We start from the raw sequence: 17,699 nt of genomic DNA, 5'->3' as shown, positions 1-17,699 counted from the left end.
TTTGAGTTCCAAAGTGATTTAAACCCACAGGACTCTCTGTCCCCTGTATTCTTTTTCCTCTTCTGAATCCAGCTGTCATCATTCGTATACATCAGTTTCCTGCTGGAAAGAAAATTATAGTCTCTGGGTGGAGTTGGGGGATGAGGAAGAAGAGGCCTAACCACCCCAAGCACTCCGAGGCTGTCTTGCAGGCCTGGGCAGGGATGGGGAGACACAGCTTTCACTGTCATTGGAAACCCACCTATAATTCGTCGCTCTCAGGTTGGACATTTTCCATCCTACTCTGCAGTCAGTGTACAGGCTGTTTCCCTGCCCTTGAAAATGTTTCTAGGATGCCCAGTGTACACTTATTCTGAGGAAACATTTTCTTTTTTCTTTTTTCTTTTTTTTAAGATTTTATTTATTTATTCATGAGAGACACAGAGAGAGAGAGGCAGAGACACAGGCAGAGGGAGAAGCAGGCTCCATGCAGAAGCCCGATGTGGGACTCGATCCCGGGACTCCAGGATCACGCCCTGGACTGAAGGCAGGCGCTAAACCGCTGAGCCACCCAGGGATCCCCTGAGGAAACATTTTCAATACCAACCTCCCTGCGGGATAATCCTGACCAACAGTTACTGAGCACCTAACTCTGTGCCAAGCATCATGCAAGCATTTTGCCTCATTAATGAGGGAAATAGTAGTGGTCCTTCATGTTAGACATGAGGACACCCAAGGCACAGACACAACTTGGCCAAGTGTCCCAAGAATAGTAAGAGAACACAGCCTGAGATTCCCCACCACACAGGGCCAGAATCGGGAAAACCTCTACTTCAGTGAGGGTGCCCTGGAACCTTCTGGGTTGTTCCAACTTCCCATTCCTCTTCCTCTCCTGTAGGACCCCCAGGCCTCAGGGACGGATCGCCTTCATAAGGAGCTTCCAGATCACATGCTTTCATGGGGACTTTCTTGCCTGCATTTCTGTCCTCCATGCCAGCAGTATGTGGAATAATGTGAGGGTGTACCTGGGACAGAAGCAGTTGCTAGAAAGAGGAAGCTTGACTGCTCCCAGGCAGCCATCTGCCCTTTTCGTCTTTGCTAGTGGACCTATGGGCCACGAAACGCTTCCCAGTACCAGGCTGCTGGCGGCTACGTTTTGTGATTTCTTTGTTAGTTGGGATTTATAGTTCAAATCTCATCATTCTGCCAAATGCAGTAAACATTTTATTTTACTGGAATATAACTTTTATTACTGTTATTATTTTTCTTCTTAATGCCTTAAAAGTGACCAGCTTGTGGGCGTGAAGTCAGAATCCCTAAATAGTCTGAATGCCAAGTCAGTGTGCTTTGTAGATCAGTATAAGATTAGAAGACAGGCTCTCATTTATTACTACTTGTATTTATATAATGGAAGTTAGGTAATGTAAGCGCTCCCAAAGGCCAGCTCAGATGTTGATGATGGTTAAATGGTAAAACCTGTGACAAGTATCCAACAAGGCCTTGTATTTGTACTGCCTTGAACATGAATAATATATGTGTGACATGAATAAATATAAGGTCAATGATTTTTATGACATACTAACTTCCTTTACCTAAGTTCCTGGGAAATAGAGCCAAACAATTACAGAGAATAAAAACATTGGCAACTTACAAACACCTGCTTTGATTATTTGGTCTAATTAGGTTAAATTTAACCAATCCCATCTGAACAAATTGAAAACAATTCTTATCTGTTCCCTTGGTCATGTACTTTTATCGGTGTTGGATGCAGATGTGTTTAATATGACACAGTTGGTGCTATTCTCTTAGCTCTGGGTGGGAGATAAAAGGGAATTGAGAACATATTTTTAGAGTCTTCTGGGGACTTTTTATTTCTGGGCCTGCAGCTATGAAATTTCAAGGAAAAAAAAAAAAAAAAAAAAACAGGCTTTGTTGTCAATAAATTAGTTGCTTTTCTCCAAAACACTGAGACTGTCATCTGAACGGTTGCTTTTGCCAGAAATATCTTTCCCAGGGAACAGTGAGCTCCTAAAATAAGCAGATGATTCTAGCTGCCTTTCAGAAGTCAGAATAATAGAGGATGTGTTATTAGATTGCTAGGTTCATGTGGTGTCTACCCCTCGTTAATTCCAAGCGTGGTGCTGAAGACATAGGCCCATGGTTCTTAGAATTTTAAAGTTTAGAGACCATTTAATCAGTAGGTAGAATGGAGACTATACCAATTAAATGACTTGCCCAAGGTCACACAGCTGGTTAGTGAAATAGTCAAGCTTCCTTGGCTTCTGGTCCGATGCTTATTTCCATAACCAAAATTAAGAGCCTCCAGTAGTGTGAGTTGGGTTAAGTGTCTGGATCTGTAATGGAACCATATCTTGAAACTGTCTTACCACCTTTCCACCCCAGGAGTAAAATACTATTACATACAACATCTGTAATTTCAGGTTTTTTTTTTTTTTAAGATTTATTTATTTATTCATGAGAGACACAGAGAGAGAGGCAGAGACACAGGCAGAGAGAGAAGCAGTCTCTAAACAGGCAGCCTGATATGGGACTCAATCCTGGACTCCAGGACTCCCTGAGCCGAAGGCAGACGCCCAACCTCTGAGCCACCCAGGAGTCTCTGTGATTTCAGTTTTCTTCTGTGTTCTTGTCTTGCTACACTCCAGCAGCCCTCATCACAGATAATCTGATACTAGTTACCCATGTCAATTAAATTAGTTAAGCAGGTTGTTTTTGAAAGCTTGGGATACAACATGTAGCCTTTTGTGTCTGGCTTCTTTCACTTAACAATGTTTTCAAGGTTCATCTGGTTGTACATGAACCAACACTATGCTTTTTTATGGTATTCCATGGGATCAATATACCACATTTTGTTTAATCATCAGTTGATGGACATTTAGGTTCTTTCTACTTTTTTGGCTATTATGAATAATACTATTATGAGGATTCATGGACAAGTGTTTGTGAGGATGTATGTTTTGAGTTCCCTTGGGTATTGACCTAGAAGAATTGCTGGGCCATATGCCAACTCTAAATTGAACTTTCTGAAGAATTGGCAAACTGTTTCCAAAGACTGCATCATTTTACATTTCTGCCAGCAATGTATATATATAAGGGCTTCAATTTCTCCACATCCTTGACAGCACTTGTTATTGTCCTTCTTTTTTATCATTGCCATCCTGGTTGGCATGAAGCAATATTGCATTATACTTTTGATTTGCATTTCGCTTATGGCTAGTGATGTCAAACATCTGTTCTATTGCTAACTGGCCATTTGTATATCTTTAGGAAAATGTCTGTTTAGATCCTTTGTCCATTTTTAAATTGGGCTGTCTTTTTATTCTTGAGTTGTAAGAGTTCTTTATATATTCTGTTAATCCCTTATCAGATATATGATATACAACTATATTCTCTCATTCTGTGAGTTGTCTTTTCACCTTCTTGATAATGTCCTTTGATGTACAGAAGTTGTAGTTTTGGGACGCCTGGGTAGCTCAGTGGTTGAGCGTCTGCCTTTGGCTCAGGTCGTGATCCTGGGGTCCTGGGATTGAGTACCACTTCAGGGTAGGGAGCCTGCTTCTCCCTCTTAAAGAGAAAAAAAAAGTTTAAGTTTTGATGTAATCTAGTTTATCTATTTTTCTTTTGTTGCTTGTGCTTTTGTCATCAAATCTAACAAACCATTGCCTAATCCAAGGTCACAAAGATGTGTACCCATGTTTTCTTCTAAAGACTGTTATAGTTTTATCTCTTAACATTTAGGTTTCTGATCCTTTTTCTTTTTTAAAAAAAATATTTATTTATTTATTGGGGGGGTGGCAGTGGAGACAGAGGGAGAGAGTGAGTCTCAAGCCAACTCCATGCTTGCATAGTGCCCAACATGGGGGTTGATCTCGCAACCTGAGCCAAAATCAAGAGTCCTAGACACTCAACTGACTGTGCCACCCAGGTACCCTGGTTTCTGATCTATTTTGAGTGAATTTTTATATTTGGTGTGAGGTACAAATCCAGCTTCATTGTTTTGCATGTGGTTATGCATTTATCCCAGCACTATTTGTTGAAAAGACTTATTATCCTTTCCTCGTTTAATTGTCTTGGTACCCTGGTCAAATAATCAATTGACCATTAATATATGGATTTATTTCTGGACTCTCAGTTCTTTTCCATTGATCTATATGCCTGCCCTTATGCCAGAACCATACTGTCTTGATTATCATTGCTTTCTAGTAACTTTGGAAATCAGGTTGTAAACCCTCCAGTTTTGTTCTTCTGTTTCAAGATTGTTTTGGCTGGGTCGCTTACATTGTTATACAAATTTTAGGAACAGTTTGTCAACTTCTGCAAAAAGGAAAGAAAAACCAGCTAAGATCTTGATAGGTATTGTCTTAAATCTATAGTTGAGTTTGAGGAGTATTGTCATTATAACAATATTATGTCTTCAAAAATTCAGATCAGAATACGGGATGTCAAAAAAAAAAAAGAATAATAATACAGGATGTCATTCCATTTATGTAGATTTTCTTTCAGTGGTGTTTTGTAGTTTCCAGTATATACATCATGAATATCTTTGCTAAATAATGTATTCCTATTATATTCTTTGTGAGCTGTTATAAATGAAATTATGTTCTTAATTTCAATTTTGGGTGGTTTGTTGCTACTGTATAGAAGTACAATTGAAATTTGTACATTAATCTTTTATCCTGCAACCTTACTGAAGTCATTTATTAGGGGTTTTTGGTGGACTCTTTGGGGTTTTCTATATATGAGATCATGTCATATGCATGAGCTTCTTCCTTTCCAATCTGGAGCATTTTATTTATTTTTCTTGCCTAATTGCCCAGGCTAGAACTTCCTGGACAGTGTTAAATAGAAATGACAAGAGTAGACATTCTTGTCTTTTTCTTGATCTTCAGGAGAGAGCTTTCCATCTTTCACCATCAAGTATGTTGTCAGCTGTGGGTTTTTCATACATATCCCTTATCAGGTTGAAGAAGTTCCCCTTATTTCTAGTTTGTTGAGTATTTTTACTGTGAAAGGGTGTTGGAGTTTGTATAATTTTCTTCCGTATCTATTGAGATGATCATGTGATTTTTTACCTTTTATTAATATGATGTGACCCTGTTGCTTTTTATTGTTTAGCACTGCTCCATTATATGCATGGTTTGTTTATATTAACGCACCAATTGAAATACATTTGGGCATCTCTACTTTTTGGAAATTGTGAATAATGTGGCTCTGCGCATTCATATAGAAGTGTTTGTGTGGTCATGTTTTAATCCTCTTAAGCAAAACCTAGGAAAGTGATTATTGGGTCATATGATAAGAATTACAAGAAACTGCCAAACTTGTTTTCCAAAGGGGCTTACCACTTTGTATCCCCACCAGCACTATACGAGAGGTCTAGTTGTTCTACATCCTTACCTAGACTTGATATTATCCCTCTAGTAGCTATTTGAGTGGGTATAGTGGTATCTCATTGTGATTTTAATTTGCATTTCTCTAATGACCAGTTATATTGAGCATCTTTTCAGGTACCATATTTGCTATACATATATGTTTTTGGTAAAGCGTCTATTCAAATCTCTTACACATTTCTTTTTTAAATTGAGTTGTTGGGTCACCTGGGTAGCTCAGTTAGTTAAGCATCTGCCTTCAGCTCAGGTCATGATCCCAGGGTCCTAGAATTGAGCCCCACAGTAGGCTCCCTGCTCAGCGGGGAGTCTGCTTCTCCCTCTAACCTCTGCCACTCCTTCTGCTCGAGAGCTTTCTTTCTCTGTCTCTCTCAAATAAATAAATAAATGAAATCTTTTTAAAAATAAAATAAATTGAGTTGTTTATCTTACTGTTGAATCTTATTATTGAAAGTTCTTTATTCTGGATATAAGTCCTTTATACAAACAAATAGTTTGCAGGTATTTGCTACCTGTCTATTGCTTATCTCTTCATTTTCTTAACAATGTCTTTTGAAGAGCAAACATTTTTAATTTTGATGAAGTCCAATTTATCAGGTTTTTTTGCTTCATGTTTTTTGTGCCCTAGTAAAGAAGTCTTTGCCTATCCCAAGGTCACAAAGATGTTCGCACACGTTTTCTTCTACAATTTTGTATTTAGGATTTTACATTTATATCTTTAATTGACATCAAGCTAATTTTCATGCATCTCATAAGATTGAATTTCTCTTTTTCATTTCTTGCAAACAAATAACCAATTATTCCAGCACCATTATTTCTTCAAATATTTTTTCTAGTCCTTTCCCTTTTTCTTCTCTTTCTAGGATTCCACTATATGTATATTAGGTCACTGGGAGTTGTCCCACACATCACTGATACTCTTTTTTTTTTTCCTAGCTGTGTTTCATTTTTGATAGCTTCTAATCTATGTCTCTAAATTCACTAATCTTTTGCAGTGTCTAATCTGCTGCTAATTGATCTAGTGTATTTTTTTATTTCACGTATTATCTTTTTCACCTCTGTAAGTTTGATTTGTGTCCCTTTAATGTCTTTCATATCTCTCTTCATCGTGTTCCATTTTCCTCTAGATACTTGAGCAAATGTAGCATGTTTATAGTAGCTATTATCACGTCCTTGTCTCTCCTTCCATTATTGTTTTTTGGGGGTCTATTTATTAATTTTTCTCCTAGTTATGGGTCATATTTTCCCATACTTCCCACTTTTTTGCATGCTGATAATTTTTTATTAGGTGCCAGACCATATTAATTTTATGTTGTTGAGTATTGGGTTTATTTTATTCCTTTAAAGTGTTGGACTTTGGGGTGCCTGACTGGCTCGGTCACTAGAAAATCACTTCTATCACTTTGTTTTTGAAGCCTGTTGATTCCTCAACTGTAAAATGGGGATAATACCCTCTGAAGACTGGGGTGATGAAAGTCACATAAAAAAAAATATATGGAGGGATCCCTGGGTGGCGCAGCAGTTTGGCGCCTGCCTTTGGCCCAGGGTGCGATCCTGGAGACCCGGGATCGAATCCCACGTCGGGCTCCCGGTGCATGGAGCCTGCTTCTCCCTCTGCCTGTGTCTCTGCCTCTCTCTCCTCTCTCTCTCTCTCTCTCTCTCTGTGACTATCATAAAAATATATATATGTATATATATATGGAGGCATCTGGGTTGCTCAGTTGGCTAAGCATCTGCCTTTGGTCATGATCTCAGGGTCCTGGGATCAAGCCCCAAGTCAGGCTCCTGCTCGGTGGGGAATTGGTTTCTCCCTCTCTCCCTCCTCTCTTGGTCATGTTCTCTCCCTTTCTTTCAAATAAATAAAATCTTTTCTTAAAAAATGAAAACTTGAAAAGTGATGAAAAATCCAATGTTGGAAGAAAAGAAGCTATCAGGAGTTAAAATTGATAGCAAAACTAAAGAAGTGAGTGATCATCTTATCCAGAGCAGGAGACAGAGCTTCTGCTGGTCCTATGGCCAGGTCCCACTTCCAGGCTCACCTCCATTGCTCATATGGCAAAATGTACTTAACTCCTCCCTCCATGTTGGGGCTGGATTTCACGTTAAATAGCATTCCCCAGACTCTGTTGGATTTGCCAGCTATAAACTGCACCTCAGAGCATCATTCCTACAGGTGTTAGAGTGCAGTCCAGTAGTGCCAGGAACTTCTTCAGCCTTACAGTTTCTCCCAGAACTGTAAACTGTAGCACTGGCAGGGGACAGAGGTAGGTGGTCTTCGCTCCTCCCTTACCACAGGAGATCTTCCCAGCCAGCTACTTCCTCTCCAGTTGGTTCACACTGTATCTCATTGCCTGAGGATGGAAGAGAAGCCCCACATCTTTTGGGGGGGGGGAAAGGCAGATCTATACAGGGATGTCGACGGTGTGGTACTAGAGAGATTCCTGATTTCCCAATCTTGTCCTGAGTAGCCTGTCACTGACAAAGAACCAGAAACAGTGTTTGCTTAGAAGTAATTTCATGTTTGTATCTTTTGGTTGTCATGTGTTTATCCACAAGTATTTCCTGACTTCCCCCCTGTGTTGGGCAGAGGCAGCAATGGGATGGTGGGTGGAGTCCAGAAGTAAAAGCTGGTCCCACCCGGTGCCCGATGAGCTCACTTTTAGCTGGCCCAAATCCTTTCAGAGCTCCCGCCCCGAGCAGGCTCCCAAGCCCAGGACTGTTTATTTCTTGGGTGGACAAGATAGTCTTCAGATGGTCTTCTGGGAAGTTCATCCTCCTCCCTCAGCCACAGATAAGGAATTCTGTGCTTGGAAAATACATGCCTTTGAGAATATGCTGGGGGCAGAGGAAGGAGGGAATATTTTCAAAGGGATGTGTGTTGGGGCCACACCTGTGTCAGCAGGGCATGAAGGGCTTCAGAGCCCAAGAAACAGAAGGAGGCAAGAAGTAAGCAGCCAGCACCACCAGTTCAGCATGCTTCTCAAAACAGTCTCCAGGGCAGCCCAGGTGGCTCAGCAGTTTCTCTCCTGGAGACCTGGGATCGAGTCCCACATCGGGCTCCCTGCATGGAGCCTGCTTCTCCCTCTGCCTGTGTCTCTGCCTGTGTGTATGTGTGTGTCTCATGAATAAATAAAATCTTAAAAAAAAAAAAAAAAAAGACAGTCTCCAGATCCTTCTACCAGGTCATCCTGCATGTTTGTTGTTGGAGGGGCCCCTGGGGTCAGGATTACAGTGTATTGGGAGGGGCAGAGGATTAAATAGAAGAATGGAATTTCCCTTTGATAAGGAGAAGCCAACGTTTATGAAATCAGTTGAGTTGTTGTTGTTGTTGTTGTTGTTGCAGTTCCTATGGTTTCCTTTTCTCCCCAAATATAATTTTTTTACTGACAAATTGCGTAACAGGACATTAACATTCACAGAGCGTACAAATTATCATCTGATTATTTTTAGAACCAGTTTATCAACTGTTTGAGGTAAGAACTTTTGTTGGATCTGATTACAGATCTCTGACCAGAGCCACGGTTCTTTGAAACAGAAAAAAAAAACTGCCACCAAAAAAAAAAAAAAAAAAAAAAACGGCCACCTTGCTATACATTAAAAGTGAAATCTGCTTTATATTTTCTCACTCCCTACTTTTTTAAGGAGGGTAGAAATTTTGGGAGAAAGAGGGAGCATCCGGGAGACTTCAGAACAGTTACATCTATCTGCAAACTTTTCTTGACCTACTGGTGTCAGAGAACTCAGAGCCTCTTCAATATGTGAAAGAGAAATTTAATCATTTGTTCATTCATTGATTCATCTGAGGCAGAGGGAGCATGTCAGGCAGAATGGAGAAACTTACTCCGAGTCACAGTGGCAAGTGACCACCACAGTGGCATTGTCAATATCATTGCCACTTACACAGTATCCCAGTAAATGACTTATCCCATAGCAGTGATACTATTCTCTTCCGTTTGGCCTTTTCAATCCTGGGAAGGATTTTTCACCCATCATGAGTGCCGATTGCTACTTAGAACAACTTTGCTGTGACCACTGGGGCTTTGACTTCCCCTAGAACTATCTCTACGGAGCCAAGGAAATGCTGCCTTTGGGCAGGCACATTTACTCCCTCTTGCCTATTTTACTTTGGCAAGTTCAGCACAAAATCAGGCTATCTGGATTTATGACTTAACAGTGAAGGCCAGGAGCTTTTGGCTGAACACTAGATGAAGGGGTTGACTTAGGATTAGGGCCTGTGGTGTACAAAAACAAGCGCCACTAAACACTAGAGTCACACATTCAGCACAATGAAGTGTTTACACCGTGAGGAGCACAGATGAGCTAAGACAGTGGTTCCTGAATAGCAGCACCAGTGTCACCTGGGAATTTGTTAGAAATGTGATCTGGGGGGCCCTGCCCCAGACCTAACTGAATCAGGACCTCTGCAAAAGAAGCACACTAACGTCTGAGAAACCCCTGGTCTGAGGTAGCAGCACCACCGCCCTTCTGGAAATATGCACAGTGACTAGGGTGCCAGGCAAAACTGCCCTCTATTTTAATTGTTATTTTCCGATCTGTCTCTCTCTGCTGAGTACTTAGAGTTAAAATCACCTAAATTAAATGCTCTTATGGTGCAACTCCACTGTATCCATAATTATGTGGCAATGATATCATCCCACATTTTCTCCCACAATGTCCTTATTAAGGCTGTTTAGATTAACACGCATCTTTTAAGATTATGTTGATTTTTTAAAAGAAATTTTAACAAATCTGCATGAGTAGCTCAGAAAATCAAAGATAAATGACCCACAGGCCTGCCTTTTGAGGATATGCTCTCCTCTGGGGCAAAGATACACTTCCCTAAATGATAAAACAGAATTTTTGACAAAGGATGCTGTCCCTGTTCAGAATACGTGCTGCTTTTAAATCCTCTTTCAGCAGCCTCGTTGATGTTAGCACCCTACCTTGGTTGGTTAGGGAGTGGCAACTTTGAAATTCAGTTAATTTAGCAATCACTGTTCAGGCTGCAGACATAACACTGAAATCTGCAACTTGCCAAAGAACCAAGGACTGCTAGAATAACACAAGTGAGATTACCAGAGGGAATTGTGTGAATGGACCACTGTGCTCCTTCACACAGACACTCTGCTTGCTGCCCCGAGGGACTCGGCTGAGTCCCTGTGGTTCCTCCGTAGGAGACCTCTGTTCAGGGTAGTCATGCTGTCCAAACAGATCACACTCAGGAAACTGTTACCAGCTTCCCCAAAAATGCAGTTCCCTTATGCTGGTCCCTGGTGACACTTCCACAATCAAGCTATAACCAAACGATACTATGGCAAATTTTTCTTAAAGCCAGATGTCTTTAAAGAACTGCCCTTTTGGGGCACTGGGTATCTCAGTGGTTGAGCATCCGCTGGCTCTGGTCGTGATTCCAGGGCCCTGGAATCGAGTCCCACTGCAGGGAGCCTGCTTATCCCTCTGACCATGTCTCTGCCTCTCTCTATGTCTCTCATGAATAAATAAATAAAATCTTAAAAAAAAAAAAAAAGAATTGCCCTTTTATGATGACACTGTGGATTTACTACCGGTTTTGGTGTTGAGATGGCCCTTCTTTCATGAAATAATAAAGATGATGGGTTCTTAACATCCTTCCTGGACAAGATAAAAAGTTGGCAATGTGTACCAGTCTGTCACAGTGTTTTTGACATTTTCTTGATCTTTGGATTCCAAACTTGGGAACTACTTCTCCGTTGAACCAGGACTTAGCACAGCAGGAGGTATTGCCCTTCCAAGTGAAGCCAGCCAGTTAGCCATTCCTTTGAAGGCTAAAAACATGCCTGCTCTAAAGAAACAAAAAGTTAATTTCAAAAACAAAATAAAATATAAGGTTTAAAATCAGCCCTACATTCTTGAGTTACTAAAATGACTGCACTGGTGAGAAAGTCCAAAGACTTTCCAAACAAGGAGGACTAGAAGAAACTCCCAATTAATAAATTTATAAAATTTGTCTAATTTATGAAAAGATGGGGCCACTAAAGGAGGGACTCGATTCTTTCATTGGAACACTTGGCTTTCCAAGAAAGATCAGAAAGAAGAAAAATCCAAAGCAATCACAATTGAAATTGCAAACAGAAATGTTATCTTCCAGAGAAGAGAAGTTCTAAACCTCACACTGAGGAACCCCATCCAAGAACCAACTTCAGTTTTTTGCATGCTGTCACTGCCGGAAATGGAAATAAATTTCCCCAGGTTGATCTAGACTTTGAAATGCATTTGGTAGTGCAGGACACAAAACAGTGCTCAGCCAGGAGGAAGTCTTGGTTGTGAGAACCATTTGGCCAACTGTCTATCAGCTGTGGGGTGCAGAGCCAGTAAAGCAGTAGCTGTCAAGCCCAGGGTAATCACACTAGAATCACCCGGTGCTTTAAAACCAGACTTGCCCCAGACATGCGGTAAAGGGTCCCCTACCATTGTTTTTCTAAAGCTCTAGTCACTAGAGCTGCTTATGTGAAAATATTTGTTACCTCTAACTCCAGCCTCAAGAGCCCCTGGAGGCACAAGGAAGGCACAGGGGGAGAGGGGCTCTGTGGTCCCCACATTTGTGGGAACTCCGTAAGAATAGAGTCCTGGTCTTTCTGATGTCTCATGGCTACATCCTAGACTGAGAACAGAACCTGGACCTTCTGAGCCACAGTTGAGGCCAGAGGCCTTTATTCTAGGGCTTATTCATTCTTTTGAATTCTTGGTGGTTTTCCCTCCTTTGATGTCTATTTGTAAGAGAAAAGAAGTGAAGTACCAGGCTGGAATCAAGTGTGCTCTGCTGAGGACTGCAGACCCCTACTTCCCCACCCATTAACCCTACGGACCCCTGTGAAAGTCGTGTCTTAGGAGCATGGTTCTCAGCTGGGGTACGTAGCAGAATTAGCTGTGGGCTTCTTAAGACTACAGGTGTCTGTGCCCACCTCAAGCCACCTGACTCCAAATATGCAGGCGTGGGATTCAGGTCCGTGTGGTTTTAATAAGCTCTAGTTATGTAGCATCACTTGAGGGTGGTGGTTTTAAAGCATCTGATCTGGCGGCGGCAGCAGCAGCATCACCTGGGAGCTTATTAGAAATGCAAACTCAGCCTCTTCCCCAGATCTCCTGAATCAGACGCTTTGAGGGTGAGGCAGCAGTCTGTGGGTTAGCAAGCCCTCCAGGTGATTCTAGGCACACTCCAGTTTGAGAAACTCTGCTTAGGTCATCTCTTTGGGTCTCAGTGCACAAAAAGGTGCTTTTTGGGTTTTTTTCCTTAAGCAGCAGTTAGGAAAAAATGTCTAAATGAATGTTATTTGATAATTTCCTAGCTTATAGCTCTGACCTAACTGCTCCTCTGCTGATAATTCAGCAAATGAATTCACAGGTCACTCTTTGTCTCTTAACTTCCCCTGGAGCATTTGCCCCTTGCTCCACTAGTCAGCCACCTCTGGGAAGCCTGCAGGGCCCATCTTCAACTTTATTCCCTACTGAAAGCTTTTATTTTGTCTTTTCCCTGTAGAAAATAAGTGCCTGTCACATTTATTTTGGTCCTTCTTAATGGCTTATGTATTCTCTTTACCTCCCATCCCCTGCAACCTTGGGCAAGTAACTTAACCTGTTTCCTCATCTGTAAAATGGAAATAGTACTAGCACCAACTGCTTTAATTAAATGCATTAACTCTTGTTGAGGTGCTTAGAATAGTACTCAAGTGTCAGCTAAAAGTAATTATTATTCCTAACATTAAATAATGGACATACAACATTCTGTAGTGCCCGGCACATAAATATAGCTTTCCTCACTAACAATTTTAGGGCACTAAGCATTTGGCACTTTTGGTAGTTGTGTTTATCCTCTTGTTAGCTGTAAAGCTTTTTGATAGCAAGTAATTTTTCTTTCTCAACTCTGAATCTCTCTCCAAGAGTACCTAATATATGCTCAGTAAATGCTTATGGAATTGTACTGCATTCCAAAGTCCAGGTAGGCTAAGAATTTCCATAGGAGCCCTTCCTAAGCCTGACTCCATCTTCCTTTTCTTTGGGGGGAGTGCCTTCATTCCCTGGGTTCATGATAATGTCATCCTTCCTCGAGGCCCTAGAGGAGGCAAATGTGTCTGGGTACCTGGCTCTTGAGTCCAGTGAACAATGCCCTCTGCCTGAAATCTCTTTCAGATAACAGGTTCCTCTGAAAATTATCCAGAATGGCCTAGACAGTCTTCCTGTTTTTAATTACATTCTAAAGAGCAGATCTCTGAGCCATGTTTCTGACTCCTTGCCAAACAAATGAAATTCCTTTTTAAGGCAGTGTTGTCTTGAGGCAGCGGTGGGTGGGAAGGAGAGGGAAGTGGTACCTGAAGACCACGTGGTGCGAGGGTCTCATTACTAAATTGTAGTCAGATGGGTTTTTAGGCATCGAAAATAAAGGCATCAACTTGGTGACACAAGTTGAGGATCCCAACTGCCTGGGGCTTCCCTGCTGCTTTGTAAAGATGAGTGTCCTCATACTTGAACTGACTCTGAATTAAGAGCAGAGGTATGTCTGTAACCACAGCTGGCAGATGGTGGATAGTGTCTTCCATGGGACCCAGTCATATTAGAGCTTGAGCCCCCACTTAGCCTTTTGAGGCAAACTTCTTTTTGTAACAATTTGATGTGTAATGTGAATAGTCCATATTTTTAAATCCTGGATTATTGCAAGTTTATAAGATTTTGCAATTTCAAGTAAGTGTTTTTATTACCATAATCTTTCACATTTCTATTACATATATGATAGTTTTTTCTAGAAGTCAGTAGTGTTCACCAAGTTATGAGATACTTAAATTTCAGCAAGACCTTTGATGAAGTCTATCCTGATGTTCTTGCAGATGAAATTCTAGGCACAGAATGATCAAGGTAGGAGGATTTATAACTGATCATGAGTCGGTAAGAGTTTGGAGTGGGCAGGTCAGGGGAACGGTGGGGGTGGGCAGGGAGCTGCCTCTGACACTCACTGATGTCCTCTGTCCTCCAACTGGCCCAGTTCACAGTTTCAGTAATTATTTGATTGCAGGCATTTATGACATGCTTGTCACACTGAGGTTTACACAACTTCTGTTGGATGATGGATGTGTTCTGTGGAGCATATCTGGGTTTGGGGACATACCCAAGACCCCTCCCCCAGTCAGTTGCCAGTGTCACCTGTTTTACTCTCTCACTACTTTCTCAAATCCATCTTCTCCCTATCCCTTCCTTACTTCAGAGCCTCATCATTTCTCCCCTAGACTACTGCCTGACTTTGTTGCTTGTAGTAATCCATCAGTGGCATTCCCTAGCCTCCAGAAGAATGCCCAGGCTCCTTCACATGGCCTAGGAGGTTCTGAATGTCCTGGCCACCATACTTCTCTGGACTCGTCTCCTACTATTCCCCACCTCGAACTCCATGCTGTAATGATATCAGACTGCCTGTAGTTCCCCACACCGTCCATTCTGGTTCATTCCTATGGTCCTTTGCTCTGCCTTTGGTGGCTCCAACACATTCTCCCTTCCCTTCCCCTTGAAGACTCAGATTATCATTTACACCACAGTATTGGAATTACCTGGTCATTCCTTTCTCACTCTCAAACTAGACTATAAACTCCTCAAGCAGTGTTCTTATTTTACTTAGTGCCCTTCACGCAGTAAGTAGGCAATAAGTGTTTTTTGATCAGAAGTAAAAATACAAAAAGATCTTGGCAACCTAAAAGGGAGACCATAAAACTTAAGAGATTAACTATACCAGTGGTTCTACTTGGGCTTAAAACAAACAAACAAAAAAAAACAGGTCCCAATCTAAGTACTGAGTGCAAGGTGGGAGAAAGATGACTCACCACCTTCAGTAGACCATGTAAAAAAAGAAAGGCTGTGGTTTTAGTTAACTTTAAGGTCCGTGAGTCAACAGTGTGATGCAACTACTATAACCTAGTGTCAGAACAGGGAAAGTCATCGTCCTGTGGTCATACCACATGGGAGAGTCATGTCCATTCTATGGCGTCAGACTTTGAGAGAGGTAGAGCACGTCCAAAGGAGGGCAGCTAGAAGAGTGAGAGAAGACGAACCCCACCATATGGGGAGTAGTTGAAGGAAGTAGGGGTGTCTCCTCTGGGGAAGACAGGGGCTCTGATGCCTGAAGGGCTCCTGGAGAACCTCAAAATGCCAAATTAGGCCAGTGAGTAGAAAGTCTCAAAAGAACTCAGTGACACTTGGATCTACTAACAGTGGAATAGTCTGTCTTATGAGCTCTGAGTCACTGTAGGAGTGGATCAGGAGCCTCCGAGGAAAGGTGCTGCAGAGGAATCTGAGCCCCTAAAGGAAGTTTGGACTAGATGTGCTTTTATCCTGCTCAACTCTGAGGCTTAGTAATTCAGGAGGTCCCTGAGTCCATAATACTGAATATTGGGAAGGGGTGCCAGGAGCACATTCTCTGATCCAGGAGCCTTTTGTCCCTCTGGGGGAGACATTATGAATTACCCAAACAGAAATTGCTTCTGGGCAAAGGTAATAAGTGACTAGCCCACTTAGGTTCAGACTTGTGGCTCATGTCTTCAGACTTCTGAACATAGATGGGCTAGTCACTTATTACATCATTCCTGTGAAATCTATCCAAGAATGGCGCCTGGTAGTCCACCCCGTGTACTCAGAGCCTTGCATTCTCCATTGTCCTTTTGTGGAACTTTGAATAAAGTGATTACCTCTTTTCCTTTACTTTTTTGTTTTCTTTTTTAGCCGTGGAGTGTCTTGGCTTCTGGGAGGATGTCAGAAGGATCATCTCAGGATCAGAGCTGATAACGGGATTCACCTATACCTTCACGGTGCCAGGCCTGCCCCAGTACCTCCAGAGTCTCACCAAACTAGCCATCACCACAGCGGCAGTGGCGGCCCAGGCTGGAGAGCAGGCAGGGAACATTCCCATATCCTTCTCTCAGCTGTTGGAGTCTTCCTTCCCTGAAGTGCGCCTGCTGACATTAGAAGCCCTGCTGGAAAGGTTCTCAACAGCAGCCTTGGGATTAGGAGAGAAGGGGCTGCCACCTTTGCAGCGGAATATGGGGGAGACATTCTTGATGTTGGCTGTGAAGGAAAATCACCCGGAATGCTTCTGCAAGGTAAAGTCTCTGGCGTACTGACCGTCCCCTTCACCATAACAAGATCACCTAGACAGGATTGGGTTGGGCTTCTCCAGGAGCAATAGGAAGAAGGTACAACATCCAGTGGGCAAGAATGCTCTTCATATAGTGTTTGTCATGGCCTCATGCATGGAAGGGCACTAAAAAAGTGATAACGATGGTAATGATGATGGCAGTAAGCCAAGACAGAGATTGAGAGGAAGCCACTCAGTGCTGTAAGAAATGCAGCATTGAAAATTGGCTATAGACTGTGGCAGAGGGTAGTCTTTGTCAGTGTGGCTATTTGGGGACAGATGGCCACCTAGAAAGGAAAGGAAAGGGCACTGACCTAGCAATCAGGGCATCTAGACTCTGATCTCAGGTCACCTAGGTCCCTTGGGTGTGTCACTGCTCTACCCTGTCTTGGTCTCCCAAAAATAGTAAGGGAGAAATAAGAAGTCCGTGAAGCTTTTTGAAAGATAGACCCCCTTATTGGTATAAGTGATGATTATTTGGCTTTGGAGACTTTTTCCTGAATTTTTTTTTTTTTTTAACACACAGATATTGAAAATTCTCCATTGCATGGACCCCAGTGAGTGGCTTTCCCACATGCAGCGCTGTATCCACCTCACCCCAAAGGAGTTCCTGATCTGGACAATGGATATTGCTTCCAATGAAAGGTTTGCCCCTGTATTCCATGTGCAACCTCAGTGTGACATGTGCTCCATCCCAGCAGTCACTTACATAATGAACTTGAGCACAGTCCTCCCCTAAGGGCTTGGGTTCTGGGTTTCCTTCTGAATCTCATGAGCATGTTCTAAGCTCAAGCCGTAGAATGATGTCAGAGTTTCACATTAATAACCAAATGGTAATTACCTCTGGAGGCATTTGTATGGCCATGAGGTGAGCATTTCCACCTTTCACGATGGAATGGATTACAGACTATCTGCAAAAACCCATCCATATATAAAGTATATTTGGGTTTATTTTTTGTGTGTTTTGGCTTACTTTGTCTAGGTCTGAAGTTCAAAGTGTAGCTCTGAGACTTGCCTCCAGAGTGATTGCCCACCACCTACAGATGTGTGAGGAGGTAAGGCTGATTTGGCCTCTGGCCTAGGGTCTGGGTTTTTGCGCTCTTCTTCACTGGGAAGGTGTCGACAAAGGTGAACTGTCTCACCAAGCAGAATCACTGAGGCATGTA

General features: G+C 42.2%; 1 protein-coding gene across 8 annotated transcripts in view; it reads left to right on the top strand.

Annotated features, from left to right (window-relative positions):
- Positions 1-17,699, top strand: part of THADA (THADA armadillo repeat containing) — a 332,898-nt gene that overhangs the window by 254,271 nt on the left and 60,928 nt on the right. For all 8 annotated transcript variants that reach the window (XM_077915220.1, XM_077915219.1, XM_077915218.1 and 5 more), the window contains 3 exons: positions 16,122-16,498; positions 17,060-17,178; positions 17,516-17,588. In XM_077915220.1, coding sequence (XP_077771346.1) covers positions 16,122-16,498; positions 17,060-17,178; positions 17,516-17,588 — 569 coding nt within the window. The remainder of the gene's footprint in view (positions 1-16,121; positions 16,499-17,059; positions 17,179-17,515; positions 17,589-17,699) is intronic.

Source organism: Canis aureus, chromosome 11, assembly GCF_053574225.1.
Source record: "Canis aureus isolate CA01 chromosome 11, VMU_Caureus_v.1.0, whole genome shotgun sequence".
In the NCBI taxonomy this organism is placed as follows: Eukaryota; Metazoa; Chordata; class Mammalia; order Carnivora; family Canidae; genus Canis; species Canis aureus.
This window is presented reverse-complemented; position numbering and strand designations above follow the sequence as displayed.